General features: G+C 39.7%; 1 protein-coding gene across 1 annotated transcript in view; it reads right to left on the bottom strand.

The window, feature by feature from the left end:
- LOC103807423 (protein unc-79 homolog) overlaps window positions 1-23765 on the bottom strand; it is a gene marked incomplete at its 3' end in the record, with an annotated part of 46253 nt that overhangs the window by 108 nt on the left and 22380 nt on the right. Inside the window, 17 exon segments of the mRNA XM_009080149.1 lie at window position 1; window positions 3-177; window positions 5965-6030; window positions 7027-7206; window positions 8845-9046; window positions 10612-10793; window positions 11135-11292; window positions 12351-12499; window positions 12584-12663; window positions 13030-13171; window positions 14515-14742; window positions 15326-15547; window positions 16865-17005; window positions 18398-18521; window positions 19352-19542; window positions 21273-21503; window positions 23369-23540. The exon segment at window position 1 is cut by the window's left edge and continues 108 nt beyond it. Coding sequence (XP_009078397.1) covers window position 1; window positions 3-177; window positions 5965-6030; window positions 7027-7206; window positions 8845-9046; window positions 10612-10793; window positions 11135-11292; window positions 12351-12499; window positions 12584-12663; window positions 13030-13171; window positions 14515-14742; window positions 15326-15547; window positions 16865-17005; window positions 18398-18521; window positions 19352-19542; window positions 21273-21503; window positions 23369-23540 — 2644 coding nt within the window.

Raw genomic sequence — 23765 nt, forward strand, 5'->3', positions numbered from 1 at the left:
GGCGCTTGACTGTGTTGAAAGCTTTAGCGCTGCTGATGTCAGACTCAGCACTGCTCTCATCCTTTGCCATGAACTTCATTAGCACCGTAATCAGCTGGTGGACAGTCTGGTGATCAATCCCAGCATCCTCTGGCAACAGGTCTTTTATTGTGTTATCATTCTCTGGGGAGGGTTGTCCTATCGGCACAAGAGAGACATCGGTATCAGACACTGGGCAACACTGTGAACAGGGCGCAGAATACACCAGAATGCTTTTTCCAGAGTTCATTGCTCCATTTCTGCCCAAATGCACCCGGTGAAGTCACGGGAGATAGGCATATATTTCTGAGGGCATTGTTCCTCTGTTGCCTTAGGCTCAACAGCACAGTAACACCTACTGTGTACACCGAACTCTGTTTCTCAGCTTTCCCTTGTTTAATGGAGCACCTTACCTTCCCATCCCACTGCATTTCTGCCAGATCAAGTGCTATTATTCCTTCACATCTATGCAATAAAGGAGAATTAAAGGAAGTCTGCTCCAACAGCAGTTAGACTTCAACAATCCTCGAGGGTCCCTTCCAACTCAGTATTCAGTCTTTCCTCAGTAAACATTAGTGGATGTTAGTCTTTGCCAGTGGAACACGTACAAAACATCAAAGGTAGAAAATAGGGAAAAATCTACAAAACAATGATTAAATGAAGAATGAAGACTCCTCCTTTCAGCACTGAGTCTGTATTTCTCTTAAATGGCATGGGCCAAAACATAGGCACTATCATTTATTAGGTTTTGGGGCACTATGCATCATGTCAAAACATTTTCCCAGAGAAAAGCTTATGTCTCTAAGAAGCTGCCGACAAACTCTGAGTGGAAATAATCAGTCTTTAGTACTTTGCATGGGAATATGACCATATGAAAGACAAGAAGCCACAAAAAAAACACAAGAAAGTGAGAGCCAGCACCCAAACTATCCAGAACAGACACACTGCAAGAACAGTTACCAACTGGGCAAGTATTTCCATTTCATACTTTCATTTTTTTTAAATACACTATTTCCAGTTAATCTTAAAACCATTTATCATTAGTAGAATTTTCTAGTAACTGCCTTTGGAGATATTATCTCTCATTTCACCCTATGTATATGGTCTATTTTTAGTGCTTAGCTGTTTCTAAAGATCTGCGTTGTACCAACACTAGCAATGTGTGACTAGAAGTCATTTCACACAACAGTACATCTGACTCTTTTTATTAAATAATTCAAAATAAATGCACAGCTAAATCACAGTAAAGTATATTTATCCGGTGTTCTATTTTAAACCAGCAATTTAAATGAAATAGTTTTAATAATAAAATGCATTATGCATGCATTATATGCAAAATCAATTTAATTTTTTTCACTAGATTGATCAACAAAGGGAACAAAAACATTATCAGCAGCATCAAAACAGGGTGATACTTGAAAATTAAGTTTTTATTACACCATTAATTTTAGTGTGCTCATTAAACACTAACTGAACTATTAAAATTAATTGTTACTAAAATTTATTCTGACGTATTGTCTGATCTGTGGTTAAATATCTGTCTGACAGTGAACGATTGAGACAAAGCAAGCTGGTATGAAGCAAAATTATAAAACAATCCACTTGTTTTCATTTCAAGTGTAAATCATTTCAACTACTGGACACAGCCCTTACTTTTGCAAGAACAGTTTAATTTGAAAATTAAACAGGCAAGATTAGCTTAAAATAGAATCTTAAACTTGATCCTGTATGTCCACATTAGGGTTCCTAGCCAGCACCTAATACCTATTTAGCCTGTCAGAGGTTACATGCCTTAGAGTTTATATACATTCATAGCTATATATTTATAGCAAGTTAATATCCTAATTTATAGCAAATTAATATCCTAATTTACCCATATTCTCAATGTAATATGCAGTTCTGACAAGGGACTCCTTTCCTGGTACCACTGCAGCTGTCTTAGGTGCTTCACTAGCAAAATTGCAACGTTCATGATTTCTTTAAAAAGATTTATTTATTTATGATTATTTAATTTCAAAATACTTTACATTTTTACTGGAGAGTGAGAAAAGGGGTTTGTTTGACTGGCTGTTTTGCACAGCATGGGAGATAGTTGCTATTTCTCTGACAGGCACAAATGAAACCTCTGCAGGGTGGGTGTTTTCAGATCCACTTCTATTAAGAATAACTTTCCTTTACTGGTCTCATTTTTGGTAAAAAGAAGTAATGAACTGCACGTTATACAGTACTTTTTGTTCCAGACAATCTTCACTGGGATTTTATATTTACAGAAACCTTTCTTTGAAATGAAAATTCTCTATCCAAGCTTTTGCTGGACCAAGATTTGCAGATGCAAAAAGAAAACAATTAATTCTGAATCAGAAATAAAGTGCCATTTTCAGAAGCACATTTTTAAAAGTGCATAGAAAATAACCTTAGCTTCGTGGACATCAGCTGAGAAACAACCTTTACACATTACACCTGGGTTAAAATTTTCCATGAATTTGTATCACAAAGACATTATCTTCATTAAGGTGATAGCAGACTGTTTTATTCTGCCCCATTTATTTCCATCCCTATTACATATTGTGAGATTTTCAGTAAAAAAAAGGAGATAAGATGAAATGAGTGAAAGGATCATTGGGCTCTGAATAAATCCTGGTTCCCAAACAGAACCAAATGAGTAATTAATCTGAACAACTTATTCCATTTTACTTTCACTTATGAACAATATAATTTAGAAGCTTAGAGATAAACTGCTCAATTTTGCCAGGATTTCATAATACTAACACTAGCTAACAGACACTTGCCAGGACTTCTCCTGACATATTACTTTCCAGAAATATTACTGTATTTTCTGATACATTAAAAATCTCATTTCTCATGCACTATATGATAACTACAGAGCAGGACACAGTGAACAGAGCTTCAACCTGAATAGTTTGTCATAGCTCCACTAAGTCAAGTCGAGGGAACTAAACCAAGTCAAGGGAACGTCAGTCATTCTGGTTTTACTTCTAATGTAGATACCTGTAATGAACCAGCAATGGACAACTGCTGATTTAAAACTACAAAAACTTTATAATCCAGTTTAGTCAATAGACCTACAGAGTCTGGAAAACCTCTTCTGCTGTTTGAAATGGGTCTTAAGTTATAACAAACTTGAACTAAACATTCATTTCACCAACACGTGATACAGGATACCCTACACCACACGAGGCTGTTTAAACTGAAGCTAAGAACACATGTCATACGAGGAACAACTGAGGGAGCTGGGTTTGTTTAGCCTTCAGCAGATGTTCAGGGGTGACCTCATGGCTCTCTACAACTACCTGACAGGGGTTGTAAAGAGGTGGGGGATGTCTCTCCTGCCATGGCTGCAGGGAGAGAACTAAAGGGAATGGCCTTAAACTGAGACTGTGGAGAGTTAGATTAGATACTAAGAAAACATTTTTCCCTGTTAGGGTGTTCAGGCACTGGAATAGGTTGCCCAGGGAGGTGGTGGAGTCACCATCCCTGGAAGTGTCTAAGAGGAGTCTGGATCTGAGGAGCTGAAGGTTTAGGAGTTCCAGCAGAGTGGCAGGTTAATGGTTGGACTTGATGATCTTAGAAGTCTCCTCCAACCTTGATGATTCTATGATTCTATGACTTTAATGCAAAACCAAGACAGCTCTGTCTTTACATTGGCTAAGGTAACTTTCACCCCTCAAAATTTGTGTGTGCCTACACACAAGGTATGTACATAAACAGATACATCCCCCACCCCCATCAAAACCTTCTCACATCACCAAACACACAGATTGCTTGTTAATGTACAGCCACCATTCCTGAATTCAGTCTAGCCTTGTGCCCACAGATTCACCTCTTTATTCATGTGTCATAGAATCGTAGAATGTTAAGGGGTTGAAATGGACCTGACAGATCATCTAGTCCCAACCCCACCTGCCATGGGCAGGGACACCCACCACCAGAGCAGGTTGCTCAAAAGGCTTTATCCAACCTAGCTGTGAACACTGCCAGGGTTGGGGCATGCACTGCCTCCCTGGGTAACCTGTGCCAGTGTCTCACCACCCTCACAGTAGAAAATTTCTTCCTGATGTCTAACCTAAATTTCCCCTCTTTCAATTTGCACCCATTGCCCCTTGCCCTGTCACTGCAGCTCCTAACCAAGAGTCCCTCTCCAGCTTCCCTGTAGCCCCTTCAGATACAGGAAGGTTGCTATGAGGTCTCCACGCAAACTTTTCTCCAGGCTAAAGAGATTCCAACTTTCTCAGCCCGGCCCTTATATCAGACCCATTTACCTTCAAATTACTTTGAGGTATATTACAATATGATATAAAATATCAGATCAAAATTGTGTCATGCTTCATCATCCCAACTGTGATCCCTTAGCCTATCAATGAAACACTCTCAGAGACAGTCTAGGATGCTGTAGAGAATATAGAAGCAAATACAAAATCCTGGTGTTTAATCCATATGGAATCCACACTGAATTCAGCTTGCATTTGGGCAGTGCAAGGATGACAGTTTTAGATCTAGAAAGAACAGATGAGCATGAGGACTGGTTCATTCAAGTGGTATGCATAAAATAAATGTTTTTCTACAACAGATGTACAGCCACTCTTTAAGAGTCAGTTAGTTCCTTAGCCAAATCAGATATGCTCAGTACTGCCAGTGCAGTGTTAAAAACTATGATTCAAATCCTAAAGTTGCATTTTTTACAACAAATTTAAGTTATTAGAACTAAATAATAAATACTGGGCAGGAGAGGAGGGACAGTCCTTTGTCTTCTAGTTCCCAAATCATCTGTGATATCCTAAATCATATTATCAGACTTTTCTTCAGATCATTGATTACTAGCTACATGCATTCTTTTATACATACATTTTCAGTGGAAACTTAATTTGAACCTTAGGTGATTAATTACCTGAGGCTGGAAAGTAAGGCTTAGAAATTCCAAAATACATCCATTAAAAACCTGATGGCTAACAATGCTTACTGTGAGACTGACACTTCTTATGTGACAAACTCCTTTAAGCCCAGTATATAGCAGGTGAGTGGTGCCATTCAATGAGGAACAATCATTCACTGACACATCTGTTCACCACACCATTATTTCACTTGTTCCTTCTATGAGCCTGTGACAACATGCACATATGTTCTGTAAGAAACTGGTTGATTTCCAGCTCTCACTGGGCTAGCACAACAGGGCTATATACTGCTAATTGAGAAGCTCTCCTATTTCATTTCACAGTTTAGTCAGTGCCCAGACTGACAAGGTATCCTCCTTTCAGCTAATCAACCAATAAGCTGATATCTCTGATTCTGAATTTGCATGTGTTGGAAGTATTCCAAGTCTTGAAAAAGTAAGCTAAAAGATCTGAATCTGAGATGTTTTCACATAGCACATAGCAGGAACTGTCAGTAGTCACAATTATTTAGAAATTACTTGGACCCCACTGAGCTACCTATTCTACAGATGCCTGACTGAAGGGTGACATCTTCACAAAATGTGAGTAAACATAAAATAAAGGACTTCAGATGTCTATAAGCATCCAGAGGAGACTAGTGTAATTTACAGTACTGACAAGAAAAAGTGTTCTGTCTGCTGTCTCTAAAACCTGAAAGCCAAAGATCAGACTCAACACAGATGACCCACAGGGCCAGCCTACAGATTTACTTGTGGTCAATGAAACACAGGAGGATGAGGCACTGCTGGCATCGCTGACTGCTTCTGAATAACCTACTCCAATTCCAAAGTAGTATTGACAGCTGGAGGCAGTTTTCAGTACAGATTGAGAGCAAAGCTTCAATTTACACTTTTTGGAACCATGCTGAGATGTGATTCACTGTGCCATTTAGACAGCTTCCATCTTGCATAAGTTTATCTCATGATTCAGCATGAAGTCAGAGTTAAAGCCTTCCTTTTCCTGTTCCACCAAAACACACCTCCCTTGTCAAACCCACCTGGTGTTTGCTCTGGTGTTCCTCCAAGTGCTGGTGCAGACTGCTCATGTCTGGTCAAGCTCACAGCTTTAAAAAAACCCAAGAGCAATTCTGTTTAATAATGCAGTACTGACATCTTATACTCAGCATATATTCAGTGCTAGCATATGTATGTTCATTTACTCATGCACTGTTGTCAGGCAGTGAGTGTAACCACTTGGAACATGTCACTTCTGTGTCCTACAGATTTTGCTGGTACAAAAGTCACCACACAGGAGTCCCTACACAGGATCAGGAATTGTTCAAGAAGGATTCCCTAATAGTCTCAAAATATTTGCAGTGGGGAGGATAGGGATTGGAAAGAAAATTACCTTTTAACTGAATAATTCACCAGCACTTAACTTCAGATGTTTTATCCGTTCCTACTACACAGGTATGAGCAATGAGAGAGGTCCAATTTGACTATAAAGACTAATCTGCGTTTGTAAAATTCTCTAAATGAGAATGGCTAAGCTTTATTTCTGCTTGGAAAGGTAACTGCATGGTGCTCCACGCAGGCCTGTGGTTACCCAGTACCTAGGTCCTCCTAGACAAACTGGCAGGAAGGATGTATTGCATGGACATTGTTTTCTTAGCAAAGGAATTCTGAATATATCCAAAAGCTCATTTGAGACATTAACAGTTCTTTTCAAGATGTCTAGCATACACTGCATACACTGATGAATAATTGCAATTAATGAATTAATTAGTATGAGATGGATTTTTCTGCAAACACTGTATCTGTTTAAGACAAAATGACTGTGTATTAGCCACAAATAAAAATTAAGATCTATACTCAGACTAGTCTTGGAGCATTTTGCTCTGGCATTTTAAACGAACTTGGCATAGACATAATGTTTGTCTATGTTCTTTGTCAAACTCACTAACTTGTCTTTATCTGAATAATGCCCAAACCAGTAAGAAATCTAAACTTGCTACCCCAATGGGATGAATATTGGCAATTCCAATGAGTACCCAGCAATAGGTCACGATCCTGAGGGAGAAGGTAGGGGTGTGTCACAAAAACATAAATAGATACTCAACGAATTTTGGTGGTTAAGGTTTCTGGAAGGGAGAGTGCTCTCTTTGACTCCGCTGGTCCCTTCACACTGTCCCTCAGGGAACGCACACTCTTCTGCCGATTACGTGCGAAACGAGCCCTCTTGATCTTCCACATTGCCGCATCACTGAGGTTGGCGACATTTGTCCGGACAGCAGTGATAGCTTTGCAAATGCAATTGACCAAGTTAGGATTCATTCCACAGCATGGTGAGGCCCTGATGCTGCCAAGTGCCAAATGCAACTGGGCCCCAGGTCCCACTCAAGTCAAGAAAGCTTCATATGGGCTCAAGGGGTCCATCTGCAAGGTACTCATTTGCATGGTCTCATTCTGAAATCCATGCAATCCCAAATGGCATAACTATGTTTAAAGAATATGATGTTACTTCTTTCTTTAGAGATTGGAGAAAAACAGGTTTTTGAAACCAAAACCTGATTTTCAGGTTAAGAGAATATGATGTGCCCTCTGTTTAAAACGGCAGAAATCTCACGAGTATGGATCACATTTAGTGCACTCTTACCTAAATGTAGCCTGCAGTTTTGCCTCACTGACCTCCTGTCCTGCCTACACCTACCATCCTGGATTTCAACAGCACCTCAAAGAATCTGCGAGTGTGATTATGCTATTACAGTGGTGTTGCCAGCAGCATCACTGCACATGTTAATAGGGTCACCACTACTTTTCCACACTCATGTCTATAGTGCACTGAAACCCTCTGAGTTTAATCATCTGAGGGACTGAAGCTGGTGGGCCCATCCTTTGCACCACTTATGTCTTTGAAATGGCAAAGAGAAAGGTTAAAGATAAATCTGAAGATTATCTTTTGCACATTGTAAATCACTCCAAAATATTCATATCTAAAGATATGACCCCACATTTGCAGCCAGAGGTGTCAGAAACTAGTGCCAAGATTTCCTCCTCAGGCCACAGCAGCAGTTCCCAGCCTTGGGTCAAGCTACTCACATATGGGAAAGAAAACATGTTTGCAGTTCCACACCTCTCCTGTATGGATGCAGCAGCAGCATCTGGGAATTTTAGGCACTGGGCTCTATCTAAGTGTAGGAGGATGCATTAGGCTGCTGAGGGAGCACACACTGTTCAAACAGCTGTCCCCACCTCCTCCAAGAAAATCAGAAAGAAATAGATCTGCTTCATGGACCACCACTTGGCTTAGGAAGTTTTAAATTACTCAGCATGCTAAACAATTATGCAGGAATTATTTTTCAGCCCCTCCTTAGTGAATGGAAGGAGACATAGTGTCTTATCAAGACACCAAGTATGAACAGGACAAAGATTTACAAACATTTGTCACTGCCATAGTTAACTGAGTACCACCTGTAGGAGTCCATGTAGCTCTCCTGCTGTGCCCCATACACTGGAGGTTTTTTGAGGGTCATACACAGCTCCTAGAGCAGACCCTGTATGGACCACCACAGAACATGGTCGGGTATGACCTAGGACTTTGAGAATATCAAACTTGACAGCATAAGAACAACTACAATAGAACAAAGGAATTAATAAAGATTGCAGCTGATCATAGAACCAGACTGCATTTCAGTCAAGGCTGGCAATCACATCTTCCTGAGATGATGCCCAAAGGTGCAACAGAATCCAGCCCAATCCTTATTCAGGACGCCAAGAAAACAAAACACTCACTTCGACTTACTCTCTTTTGGCCTGAAAGGTTACTCAATTTTAGAGAATTTATAGATGTAAGACCTACATCTCTCTCAGACCCTCGCCGGCAGCTGAAATTCCAGAAGCTGACAAAAGGTGACCAGATTGATTTGGACTCTGCTTACTTGTTGGAAAAGGAAATTCTTTGTTGCAGTCCAGATGAAGCTGTGCTTCCAGAGACAGCGTCTCAAAGCGATTCACAAAGAACTCCCAGCTCAAAGCTGGAATATCCGCTTTTAGAAAATGAAGCAGCAAAAGCTTACTAAGAATTGTGGGCCTGTCCTTGACAACTGTGTCAAACTGGAAATCAAGGCAGAGACAGAGACCCTACAGAGGGAAACAAACAAAAAACAAAAAACAACACAGGACTGAGATATGAAATCTTTTAAGGATTTTTTTTTAAAGCAAAGGGAGGTCAAAACTCACAATTTCTCCTGTGGGTTAGTATAGGATCAAGGTTTAGCTCCTTTTTTCTACCAAGTCCTTTAAATCAGAACTATTGCTACTGATATCAACTGGAAAGTAAGGGAAGTAAGGAGATAAATGGAACACCATATTTAGATTGCAGGAATTGCTAAGATTTTGAGGAATACAAAGGTACAGCCAAAATTCTGCTCTCCTGCACATTTGGCACACAGTATCAAAGTACTTTCCTTACACACCACTGTCTGAGAAAAACCTTACATTTAGGCAATTGAATCAAGCCCTGAATTACAAAAAGAATGAATCAGCAAACCCAAACAGAGGAAGAAAGATTATGTGGTAAACTGTTTCAGAAGCACTTTGCCTCAAACTTCTGTATGTTATTTGCACTAGAATTTTGGCCGTAGTGTTAAGACTTAAGGTTGAGAAGAAACCCACCCATCAAATATGAAAGTGCAGTTTACTGGTAACAGTCTTAGTGAACCCAAATTCTCTGGAAACTATTTTGGAAAAGTACCAAATGGAATAAAACTAACAAACATTATCAGCTTTTTATAGGCAGTAACACTAAACTTTTTAAAATACGCATTCATTTTATTCTTCAGGAACTAGAACTGAATTGTGTACTATGAGTTGGTTTTTTATATCTTGCTTATGTCACTTTCGTACCTGCTTAATTTTCATAATGAGAATTCTGATTGGCAGGCTCTCTCACATGCTTAAAATTACATGCCTAAGTAAATCTTGTAAAGATCAAGACCATGTTTGGGTTTGCTCAAATATATTTTCTCACTGTGAGCCCAGCAGGGTGTCATAAGACTTATCAATGGACTTGAAAAATATAGAATTATTTTAAAGTAGCAAAATACCATTTACAGCTCTCTACAAAAGCAGCTCAAATGCAATAGCAATCCTCTGCGGTCATTCAGGTATTTATAGTTGGACTCAATGATTTTAAAAGGTCTTTTCCAATGTAAACAACTACAGAATCAGAAATAACAGAATCAATTAGGTTGGAAGAGACCACAATGGGTCACCTGGTCCAGCCCTCCTACTCAAGCAGGGCCACCCTAGAGCACATGGCTCAGGATTACATCCAGACAGTACTTGAATATCTCCAGTGACAGAGAATCCATGACCTCTCCGGGGAGCCTGTTCCGGTGCTCAATGACTGCACAGTAAAGTTCTTCCTCATATTCAGGTGGAACTTCCTGTGCATGAGTTTTTGCCCATTGCCTCTTATTTTATTGGTTTCCACAAGTGAGAAGAGTCTGACCCATCATCTTGGCACTTCTCACTTCCTGGTTCTACGATTCTAAGCTGGTGGTAAGCAGGATCATTTCCCTTGGCTATTTTGTGCATGTGTCAATCACCAATGCTTGCCTAAAGAGGTGTTAGCAATGACTGTGATGCTGCACATCTGAACTTCAGGTGAAAACCCATCTATTTTCCTCATGTAACACACCCACCTGTAAAGCTGGCCTCTTTATGGTGTCAAGTAAGAGCCCAGCTCTTGTAGCTACTGCTGGGTTGACATCTTCCACAGCAGTCAGGAAACAGCAGAATGCATGAGCCAAAGAGTACTTCAGCAGGTGGTTTTTTGTCACAGAATGAATATCCAAAAACCTGCACAACACAGCCACCTTCTCCACTGGAGCAGTCATGTACACAAAGAAAAGAGGCATATCCATTTAGGCAGTGGCTTCTTTATGTACTGATTAATATACCTCTCCTAGAAATATGCACAGCTGAGAAAGCAACAACAAAAATAGCTGGCAAGAGTTGCAATTTTGATTTTTATTATCCAAAATGTCTCATGTTCTCCTCTATTTTACTGCACTGTTGTGCCATAGTTTTGCACCACACTATCTCCAAAACTCTCCAAAGCAGCATAATCATGATTTATTATAGGTCTCCTCAGTTACTGCAGAGAAAGCTCTACCTCTTCAGAGAAGCAACAAAGAGCAAACAGTGTACATTTCTCAGGCCTACCTGCTTCAAATCTCATCTTCCAATCTTTGCTGTTGAAATTGCTGTTTATGATTGTCCAGAAAATGTCAGCTCCATGGGGAAGCGAAAGTGCATGAAGAAGAAGTGGGACTGCTAGGGAAGAAAGCTGAGAGAACTCAGACTTCACAACTCCCCACAAGCTGGAAAGAGAAAAAAGAGCAAGCCTGCTCATAGAAACACTCTCTTGATACTCTTTCTTCTAAACGTCCACACTGTGTTGTTGGTAGAAATGCACTCTTCATGAAAATCTTTATGAGGCACCCCAGGAATGTATGTAAATACTACAGAATGACTAGTAGGAAAACAGAGCTACTTGCAAACCTTCAACTACAGTAGTTTTTCTTGAAAATCCAGGTTCAAATATTCCTTACTTTGAAACACTTCAGATTTGAAAAGAGTTTGCCTAATTTAAAGCACAACTGCCATGAACATAATCTGTGCTATGAATTGGGAGTCTCAGCATGACCAGCTTCAGCACATAAGCCACATGAATTGTCTTGGCACCACAAATCATGTGCATCCATGAACAACTAAGAGGATGGGTGTTCACAATTTGCTGGTATTTAGATTCAGGATAGATTCTCTAGTCTGCTAAAGCCCTACTGTCTCAGGAGATGCTCAGTGAAATTGATACCAAACAGCTGTAAGTGCTGAAGAACACACTCTATTTCGAAGATCATATGTTGATGTTTCTGCAGCTAGTTTTCTGCAAGTCCTTTCCTCTAAAGAGAATCTCAAAATGCACAAATTTCAATCCAATTCACACTGATACTAAATGAAAAAACTTCCTTTCCATGATAAAAATAAGGTGCCATACTGTTGTTCTCTCAACTTTAATTCTAAAGCCTATAAATTGTGTGCTTGTCTCTACATTATTCTTTATTTTATTTTATAGAGTCAGGGGAGATAGCCCAGTCTCAGATAATGCTATTATTGAATATGAGAAACTCTGGCTTCCTGCAAAACAAGTGGTATATGACAGAGTAGCCATGATGGTCAATGCAGAGTACCTTGGTTTTATTTATGTTTTAATTAGCTTGTGCAATGAGCTCTTACAGGGGTTTCTTAACCATCCCACACTTCCCTACCACCATTGTTAATTTGCCATACTAAATTTGCAAATTCTTCGATGCTACCTACGAATGTATAGCTGGATAACCAATGAAGTATGAAGGTAAATTGTGCAATAAAAGCCTACCTTGCAATCAGCATGTGGTCTTGAATATAGGCGAGAAATTGTGGATGGTCCTTTCTTGCTATATACAGACATTCCCCATGAAGGCACAGGATCTTCAGACAATTGAGCATGTTAAAAAGAATGTCTGGTTCTTCAAACCTTGACATTTCCTGTGTAAGCAGATGTACTATTCTCAACACAATGATACCACTTCTCCAACAATTCAAACTAAACAAACAAGTAATCAATGTTACCTGCAATATTGTGTAAATGAGCTTCAAGGTAACTGGAAGTTGCTGATAACAAAACTTTCTTTCTGTGTCATTTTTTATTGCTGTTAAAATGTAAGTTACAGACAATGTTAACATTCTTTTATCTGTGGATTCAAAATGAAACCAAAGAATGTTAAAGAGAGATAAATCAATTCTAGCCACGTTAACTCTGCAGTCAGTAAAGTTAGACCAGCATGGAATCTGGCATGTTACTTTATATGTTCAAAAGGCCAAGACTTATTTCACCCTTTTTTTTGTGAGACACTCACACTTGGTAACAACTTAATTACAGCCTTCCTATTTAATGAATACATTGAAAGAATTAAATGCATGATAAAAAAGTGACTCTGCTTCAGAAACTTGTATTCTCTATAAGCATTTCTTTTAAAGACTTACTGAAATACTCAGCCTTCTGATCCTCTACCTACCAGTATTTTCTGTAGTCTCTGTGTGATTTCCTGGGTTTTCTCCATGTTTTGGTGCTGATCTGTCTTCCTCTTCCCCTTCAGTTCCTATAATAAACTCAGGTCTAGTATACAGAAGACTATCCTCGAGGTTATCTGTAGGCTCCTTTAAGAACATAAGTTAAATTCACTTATTGATGTTATCTAAATACATGAGACCATATCCTGCTGTTTAAGCTACATTTGGTGTGATAAGCTGAGCTCAAGTGAGGCAGACATTGCTTAGTTCCATGTGTACTTGTGCATTCAAATCACCTGCATATCTAATATTTTGCATCAGCAAATGTACACTAAAAAAGGACTATGTTTCAGACATGGATTTAAAAGAACCTGCATATCCATTGGGGTTGAGGTGGATCCAGTCACAGGGCTGTTGTTTCACCAAGTCTGTCATCCCTGCCTGAAAGGAGTATCAGACAGGAGCAGGGCATTTCCTATACTACTGTAGAGTCACAGGCTTAGGGGCAGGAACTATCTCAACCATTTTTACACTGAAAAAAGGACCAGGCTGGAGTTGCTTCTGCCCATGCCCAGAAGCTCAGGATTGCAGGTTGCCACTGTGGCATTTATCTTAGAAACTGCAAGGTGCATCCTAGAAGTGGTACCATGCCCCAGCACCCAAATGACTGCACTACTTGCTAATTTTTGGTTGAGATGAGAATCTGTCCTGAAGGGGCATGAGATGATTTTTCTAGCTCAAGTTACTGAATACCACAGGCACAATATCTACTAGTAGCATACACATCCAAATGAAATTCTGAAACTTTTATACATAAAAAGGCATCACTGTGCCCTCCACTGAAAAAAAAAATACTAATAAACAACCTGCCACAGCAAATGAGCACTCAGAATAAGCAGCTATCGGAACAGTTACGTGTAACAGACATACAGCTTAAAATAAACTCATCACACCATCACCACAAAAAATGCTCCAATTCTGCAAAGCTACAGAGAGCCTTAATGATGACTAGTGATTGGAGAGTACATATCTATATCTGATAAAATTGGATACTCCACCTGAAGTATATTCAGATTTTCAAGTGCTCAGCCTTTTCAATCATCAGGCAAAAACCGAGGCGTGCTCACTTTACAGCTGATTCACTCAAAAGCATGAAACATTTCAAAGTATCCACTCTTCGCTTTGAAAAGCACTAAGTATTAACATTTCACATTTTATTTGAGACACAGTATCATAGGAGTGACCTTCCAAAGTGAAACAGCACTTCAGTGTTAATGGGGGAAGAGTTCATAGTGGCTGGATATTGCCATCTTCCCTGGCTTCTTTGAATCAATCCAAACTTTTTATAGTTCAATGGCAGTTTTCTTTAACCTCCCAAATCCTTCGTGCCAGAGTTAAATGCAGCTTTGCTCCCCTTGAGCACAATGGAATGAGAATAATAAAGCAGTTTTAGCACACCAATAATATAGACCCTTTCCTGCTCTACTTACCACAAGCCTGATTTCTTCCTTTGGAGCAAGCTGTTCCAGCAGCTCAAAACCCAGCTGGTAACACAGAATGCTGGACTGGCACAGACCACATTCAACTGCTTTTTCGTCTTTCTGGCAGGTGTGAGAACCACCCCATGGTGCCTGGAACACATTGTTTATGATGGATATTATATCTTTTGAAATGCTGTTCTCTAAGCCCAGAGTGACACCATCATCCTGGAGTTCCATCTGAAAGAAAGTGAAAAGAATAAGGATTTATTATTTTTTCAAAAGCCAGAGCACTAACTGTCTGCCTCTTTCTATATTTCTACTAATTTTATATTACAGGACTGGGAAGAATTTGAGATAAACTAACTCACAATTTTAAATTGTCACTGGTGTTGAGGCCCAGGCTAGGGCAAATAGATGATTTCAAGCACAGGATCCATTAATTTTACTTGGAGTTATCCAAAACACTTGCCCTTGGATTCACAATGTACAAATTTGGCTATCCAAACACTATGTATCTAATCTAAGCCTATCAACAAGCCTCTGCTTCTAGTCTGTAGAAACACACAAATCTCCAAGGGAAAGTTCCTTTCTTTAACATGAGTTATCTACCCTGAATGTGAAAGCATCTAAATTATCTTCATTGAACATGAACCTGTAACTCCTATAAAGGCAGATGACAGCTGTACTGGGATTTTAATTGCCTTATACTTCATGCCAGTCCCTTAGCAGAACAGGAATCAATGCAGGATCCAAGGAAAGCCTAAAGTGACTACTGAATTTCAGTTTCCCTTCAAGGTGGGCGTCTTTCTTCTGCAAGTACCTGCTTCAAGATGAGATCAAACATCAGAATGAAGCAATTAAGATTCATTTCTTCATCTTCACAGTCAAAATCAATTGTCTTTCCACTAGGGTGTCCAAAATTCTTGAAAGGGCTGTGAAAAGGACTACGTATGGGACTCCGAAATGGGCTCTGGAAGGGGCTTGGGAAAGGACTCAGCATGTTGTGCTGAACCCTGCGCCCAGGGTCAGAAGCAACGCTTACCTGAAAGCATAAAAACAATCAACATGTCCATAAGTGTTACACATTTCAGCAATCTCATTCAATTGGAAAACACAAAAAAAAATGGCAAGAACTCTGACAGCCTTACTACTCCCCTCTGGAGCTTTATTGCAAAATTGACGTGTCCCTTAATGCCACTACATGATAACATACAACAGAAGTACAGGAACCACATTCTGCACAGATGTATACATTCTGTTAAGCTAAGTGGATGACATTCATCATGTTATTCCTACTAAGGAGGAATTTCAACATCATAAACCAAATAGAAAATTGGTGCAGGCAGTAAACTGTCCACCAAGTTACAGTAATCTGCTCCATGATCCACAGACATGAACTTTAACAGTAGGAGGCTAATAAATGAGGCCATCTCAAGAGAACAGTGCTAACTAAGGCTGTACCAAGGATACAGGTAGCTGGAAATGAACTAGACACAACGGTAATCAGACATGCACATCTGCACTGATTTACGCCCACACCACAGTAGGTTACCTAAAACACCCTGAGAACCTCTAGATGTTGCATGGAGATATAGAGTTAGATGACACATCAGGTGTATTTTCAGGCCAGCTATGGTGTGGAAGATCAGAATGAAAGCTAGTCTTTTCTTCCTAGTTTAGAAGTGATCATGGGCTAGGTGTGGGAGTGCTCTCTGCAGAGCTACATCAGAGGACAGGCAGACCACATGGAAGGACTTAACAACTGCCAAGATGCTGGAGTTCCTTAAATGTAAAGATCTAATCCTTCAAACAGTTTTATTTCTGCTGTCCTTGAAGCATTTGTTCCAAGACTACTGGGGAAGTTAGTCACAGCAGACCAAGTACATGTAGTGCCTACAGATTTGTACATGTCTTCTTCTAGACCATAAGCCTTAGATAACTGTAGATCAAATTTTGCATCTTTTGGGTGTGGGTTAAAAAAAAATGCAGGGAAACAGGAATAAATTCTGCTCTGTCACCCTTTCAAAACATACCTGGGCCCATCAAATTTATATCAGAAGACGAAGCATCACTCTACGTGACCACTTGTCCATAACAACTTGTGGCTGATGGTTATTAACAGAAAATGCAAAGAACAAAAAAGGTTGGAAAAGACACCAAGTTCCTACCTCTGTTATCTCTACACTATGTGATAGAGTGATATTAATTGAAGTCATGTCAATTTTCTTCCATTTTCAAAATGCATAGGGTTTCCAATCAAATGCTGTCATATCAAAAGATGACTTTTTAATTTTTCACACGCATTCTATTAGGAAGACTGTTCTAAGGAAAACAAATAAGCAGGATAAATAACCATTACCCTCCGAGCTGCAAGATTTCCTGCCAATTCACTGACTCTCGATTTTTTTTGATTTGCCAACTCTTTCACAGAATTAACCCCATCAGAAAACATGCTGATTAGTAACTGGAGAGGAACAACAATGTCTAGTTCAGACAACACCTGAGGAAAGACAATAAAGAAAAAAGTGTGAGTTTCAAGTTTCATCACGAACATCAGCTACTTTATAATCATCTTTATAATATGACCCTGGTCAGCAAGTTCCATGTGTTTAATTTTGGGATTCAGTGAGGTCAGGTGCAACCTTAGATTTCTGTTAGAACCAGGGCAAAAGGAAATTGGCCAAAATATCTGGTATTTTCAATATATTTGTTGACATCCACTTGGTACACCTTGAGGTCAGATTTACAAACAAACACACTGGATGTGAGGTTAGTCCACAAAAATATTTCTGTAAACCAGAAGTATTACCAATACTTGAATGAATAATCATTTACTCTATTTATTATTACTTAAAACTGAATTCCTGTATTTATTCTAAGAATCCAGTTGGATAGGTAGTCTACAGTTGTGAACACCTGTTGGTGTCACTATTGGGATGGTTATCTGCAAATCACTGAGAGAATATTCAAAATCTATTTTGTCACCAACACTTAGATAAATGTGAGCTCATATGTACTTGCCGAGAGAATATTCACAATCTATTTTGTCACCAACACTCAGATAAATGTGAGCTCATATGTACTTGCCATTAAGTGTTATTAAGTCAAGAAAAATCTAAAAATAAATGATGCTTTACTTGAGAACTCAGCATACCTGAAAATTGCTACAATCATCGGGTACATTGATCTTTGCAGAGGCTTAATTAAAATAACCCTCAGCAGAAAAGAAGCAATAATGAAGAGTACAGGTATTATTCCAAGGTGCTGTGGAAAATTTTATACCCGTTTTGAATTCTCTGCCCTCAGTGGACATGATTGTCCCTGTAGCTTTTGAATATGGGCATTGGGTGAATGCCAACTTTATGGGCAAATATAGCACACAAGGGCCAGAGCAGCAGAAAGCTTGATGGGTACAGAGCTAGTCTAACCCAGCTCTTCATATCCAGGAACAACCACAGCTGTTTCTGGAGTCTGGAATTAATTTTGGAATCTACAGACCAAATTCTGTGGAGACTAAAAACAACTGCCAGCTGAATGCCCCTAAAGACACAACTGACATTCAAAGGTAAAAGGAATTGCCAGGCTTCCATTTTATTACAGAATTACTGAATCATTTAGGTTGAAAAAGACCTCCATGATCATTGAGTTCAAACTTTGACCAATCCCCACCTTGCCAACTACATCACCACCTTGTCAAGTAGGTTATTGCTCATGATGGGTTAGTAGCATAGAGCTTCTCAGGATCTGTCAACCAACCATCACTACACTGGAGCTAAGCAAAGGGCAGAAGGGTTGCATGAACTTTGGAAAAGCAGCTTCTTTTTTTACCCCCCTTTTTTATGTCTTTTTCAAAATTATTAGCTGGGTGAGCATGACTCATTAAGATACTTACATGCAGCCAGAGCAATGCTTGCTCTTGCACAGAGGAAGGATACCCTGTGAATCGACAGCTAATGAAGCCAAACATCTCCTCCATGGAGAAAGGGAGAGGACAAAGTTCAGTGTCAAACATTTTGCTGAGAAGCAGAACAAAAATATAGCATCACTGAGTTACCATGGCATACGTTGTGTGAGATATAACAGAAAACTGGTAGAAAGTCAATCTTAGTTGCATTCTCACCCTCCACAGGAGCTGCTGATACCACCTGTCCTAACTGTGTAAGGTTATCTCTGAATCTGGTGATACACCTTAAGAATTTACATCGCATCTCATATCATGTCCAGTTTCATTTGATAGAAATATCATTTCCGTCATTCAATGTAAATATTGGAAAAATTCTCATCTCACCACTAGTCCACTACTCCATGTTTGCACCAACAAATTTTACAGCAATACCTACAGATTTTAACTTAGTTTCAGAGCCTTTTTATTAGATAAAAGGCAATGTGAAGTTTTACTCTCAAAGGTATACACCAGACATGAAATTATGACTCAGCCATCATTTTTATTCTGGTGTTTTCTTTGCTCAGTAGGGGAAGATCTTAGCTAATCAGTGCCAGCTCTACAAATCCCCACCATTTCTCTTCAACTGGACAGAAATATGTGTCAGGGAGTCACTGAAAATGTGCCTTGCTCACAGGAAAGAAGCATCCATGTAGTTGGTTTGTGATACATTCAAGGATATCAGGAGCTGCAAAAGGAAACTTAGGCAAAGCTTTAGTGCCTTATTCTAAATCTAAGTCATAAAACAAATTAGCAGGATTCACTCACTGTTGTCTATTGCACATGTTTGTAAGGCGTTTTTTTATTGCAGGCATTTTTATTTGTGCTCACCTTCTTCTCATGGTAAACCCTCAATCATCAACAGATTCAACAAGAGAATTATTCCAACATATGTCTACATACCTCAACACCTCCCGGAACTCTTTCAGTTGATTATCAGGCACTTCTGTCCTTATAGCTTCCAACCACTCTGGCATGATGCATTCCCACACTGGCTGGTTTATCACATTATATGGAATCAAGCAAAGGATTCGGTTCAGCCCTTCTTTTAATTGGGTTACAGCACTACATGATTTGTCCCAGTATCCACCAACCTGTGGGCAATTCCAGGAATTATACTGATTGAACAACATTTTGAGTCCCTGTAACTTGCCCACCATCATAAATTTGCTCAGTGTGTTGCAGCCAGGAAAATGTAGGAGGTGATTATTAGTACCTTAAAGGCAGAATTTACAATTCAGCCATGGGGGTTACATTAATTTTTCCTCTCTCATTTGATTCACAGTACACAAAAACACTGTCCAAGATTTAGATGAAGTTAGCTCACTTCCAGACTGTGATGCGGTGTATTATTGTTTACAGTTCTCAAAAAAGGGACAGATCTATTTGGTCAAACTTGCACTGTCAATTAGTTGCTCTGGGCAACTTGGTACAGTGATGGGTGTTTATTTCGAAAAACTTGGTCTGTATCAGGTGTTCCTTTGTGGGTGTTTGTTTAGGGGTTTTTGGAGGAAAGGTTCTAAGTGAGGGAAGCCAAAAAGTATACTTCTAAGTAAATAAGTAACTGGTGTACAGAGATTAATTATTCTAACTGACCTCAGCTCACATCTGCTGTTCCTGACTAATGGCTCTTAAGATGCCTGCTGTTTTGGCAGCAAATACTGGCAATCTCAGCCAACAAACTATTTTTTCTCCATTCATCACAGCTAATTTCATGGCTATTTGTCTTCATGTTCTAGTGAAGCCTTGGAAATCTCACAAGTCTAGTCTTAAGTATTGCAGTGGGGGTAATAAAACTCAACAGAGGGGCTGGATCCAAGAAAAAAAATCCATAAGAGATTACAGCATGAGGTTGAGTCCTTTGCTTCTCCCCTAACCTCAAAGCCCTGATCTCTTTACTTCAGTTTCTAACATTCAATGCATCCATCAACCTCTCAAACTCCCTCAGCTGCCTTCTAATCTTCCCAGGGCCAGGAGGATCTTCAGAGTGATGGCTCAGAACATGCTGTTCTGCACACATACAGCAAATCCCATACATTAGATCATGAAAAATACATGGATGAACTGTTCGTGCCTGATGATGTAACACATCACATCAGGTCCTTATGGCCCTTCCTAGCCTAGCCACTTAATTTTGGGAAACAGCCAACATGTCCTCTGGACATTTCACATGAGAGGGTCACAAAATTAATGTCTTACAAAAATATGGGCTTTGTAAGTGGTGAGTTCTGCTTCATAATTAATGGACATAAACAATGACTTTCTAGAAGAGATCCTACCTACTAAGGCACCCTGGATGACCTTCCAGATAAGTCTCTTTCTCAAGGCAAACCCTGTCACACTGGTCCCTTAACTGAGTCACTTAAATTAGGTATCTGAAGCTACAGGGCATCAGTATGCCCAGAATTCCTTTCATTTACAACTGTCTGATTTCATAAACCTTAACACACAGCTGCAGAGATGAAGTATGCAAAGAACAGAGAAACATTATTAAAGGACAGAGTAGGCAAACAACTCCTTTTACTAAATACAAATTTGGATACTTCAGCAGCATAATGAAAATGTTCAGCTATAAAAAAAAATGCACAGTATGATTCAAAACATATAATACTCTTCCAACCTGTTTTCACATTAGTGTAAATAATCCCCACTTTCTAACACAGTAAAAAACTAAAAATGTTATGAAGAGGAAATGTTTGTGAACTCCATTGCTCCCTCTACCACTGAGATTTCTTTGCCTTGACAGAGCTGGACAGGAAAAGGTCTTTATACTTAAGACTTTAATTTCTGGCAAATAAAGAACCTTCAGATAAATCATTCTTACCCTGGCAAACTCCATTGGTTTAGGAAGGAGGCACATAACCATGACATCAAACCGGACATCACAAACAGTCTTCAACCACTTAGTAACAAACTGGGGTTTGAGCTTTTCAACCAGGCTACCAACTTCATCATCCATCATGTAAGCTGTAGAGTGAAACCATTGGAACACCATGCTAACCAGCCTTGCTAAACTCTCTGTGGGTGTATTCTCACTGGGAGTGCAAAGGCTCACCTGGAAGACAGAAACACAAAACAACTTTCATTTCTTGAATTAGAGGTGGCAAGGTGTTTGACTACTATATTTTGCATATCCTCAGAGTTAGGAGGGTGCAGATTACACAGGAAATGTTTTAAGTAGAGGTTGGCACAGGACAATTGACAAAACATTTCCAAACCAGAAAATAACAACAAGAGGGGGAAAAAAACAAGCACTATATTTTTTTGGTTTAGTTTCAACACTGGAAAAAAAACGATATAGAAAGCTTTGACAAACTGAAACATTTTGGTTTGAGCTTTAAAATTACTTTTCCCCTTAGAAGGTAATGTAATGCCTGGTAAAATATACGATATACATGCACACGAATATATAAAATGTACAAAATGACAAGACAAATCAAAGAACTTCAAAAATTCTGAAGGGAGATGTCTACTTCATATATAAGCGATCTTAGCTTTGCAAAAAAATTCCAGTTTTACAGAGACAGTGATCAGGCATTGGAATGTGCTGCCCAGGGAGGTGGTGGATTCACCGTCCCTGGAGGTTTTCAAGATGAGACTGGATGTGGCACTTAGTGCCATGGTCTAGTGACCACGATAGGGTTGATCTTGATGATCTTTGAGGTCTCTTCCAACCCAGCTGATTCTATGAGCCTATGATTTTATGAAGGAAAACAGCAACCCATGATTTCTCACAACCTGTGCAGTCATCTCTGCCAATACTCACTACGCAGAGATCAAGAGGTTTTCTAGGAGTAGAATGGACTCAGGAAGACCACTCCTCCCTACCACAGAGAGGTACACTCACAATGTCAAGGATGAGGCATGTACAGCATAACAAAACCTTTTCTGTTCTCACTTCAATTCTCCTTCTGGAAATGTAGGCCTCCAGTTTTATGAAACATCATTTGAAACCAAACAGATATGGAACAATAAAAAAAAATTTAAAAATAAAAGCCTTTAAGTCTAAACCAACATTAAACAAAACCCACAAGATATCAGCAGAATACAAAGCTTATTCATGTAGTCACTTGAAACTTCAGAGCAGCTTTGTTGGCAGTGCGGGATTCCAGACCTACCACCCTGCCACCCAGAGTCCATGTCTCTGCTTAGGTGATAGATGAGGAGTCCTGTTATTCCCCACTTGTCACTGGGTGATTGAGGAGAGAGCCTGAGAGCTTGAGGTGAACTGGAAAGAGCCTGAGAAGAATAATTCTCCTTAAGAAGAATCACAAAATGCAATTTCTGAGGATCTGCCAGGCAGCACCCTGAGCTGTTCATGAACTGGCCAGCAGTAGTCCTGCTATTTTGGAATAATCTCTGCTAGCTACTATAAGGAGCAGAACCATTAGAGCTTCATTCTGTCAACCCACACCAGGTGAATCAGCTGGAGTACACTGACTGATGCAGCTAGACCAAGCCGAAAGCAGGAAGTTAAAAATCAGCCTACAAGACTCCTCCAGCCTATTCAGAGGTAAGAGAGAAAGCTGTGCTTCCAGACAGTGACGTCAATAGATGGAAGGTGGAAAACAGATTTTTAAGGGACTGCCTTTTAAAGTTAAAATAATGGCACTCAGCAGGAGCCACTTGGGAGCAGAGGCTGATGGCACACAGCCAGTTAAAAACAGAGTGAGTAACTCTTCTACACTCTATACAGGACTCAGAGGCAGTCAGCAGCTCCACCCAAACTAGCTATGAAGTCTGCAAGTCTGACAGCTTCACAACAACTTCACAGAACTCGTTTTTGTGTACAAATCAGAAAAGTCTTCAACTAAAGCCAAGAAGTGGGGGAAAAAAATTAAAACAACATAAAACTGAGGCTTCAGAAAGTAACAGAGAGGGAACCAAGAAGAGTGAGAGAAGAAGGCAAGAATTTCTCACCAAGAACCATATACCAAACTGGCTCAGGAGACGTTGGTCATGCTTGTCATCATCTTTATTATCAAAGTCTGTGTTGTCCAGGGAGTGATGGGAAGAGGAGAGGCCCATCTGTCTCCTGCGGTTGAGTTCATGCTCCCTCTGCTCAGCATGAAACTCTGCTTCCTTCAGCAGGCTATAAAACAAGCTTGTGGTCAGTGAATGCAGCTTTCCTGCATTGGATACAGGCATCTAATCAAGAATAACTAGACATTAAGGCATCCAATGTCATTATTGTCCTGAGAACAGTAACAAAGTAACATCAAAGTCTAGGATTCGAAGCTGACAGCAGGCAACACTCACACCTGATCCGTTCTCTGCTCAAGCTGCACTTCAGCATCCCTGGGCCTCAACATATCCT

This window comes from Acanthisitta chloris, unplaced genomic scaffold (assembly GCF_000695815.1).
Source record: "Acanthisitta chloris isolate BGI_N310 unplaced genomic scaffold, ASM69581v1 scaffold10628, whole genome shotgun sequence".
In the NCBI taxonomy this organism is placed as follows: Eukaryota; Metazoa; Chordata; class Aves; order Passeriformes; family Acanthisittidae; genus Acanthisitta; species Acanthisitta chloris.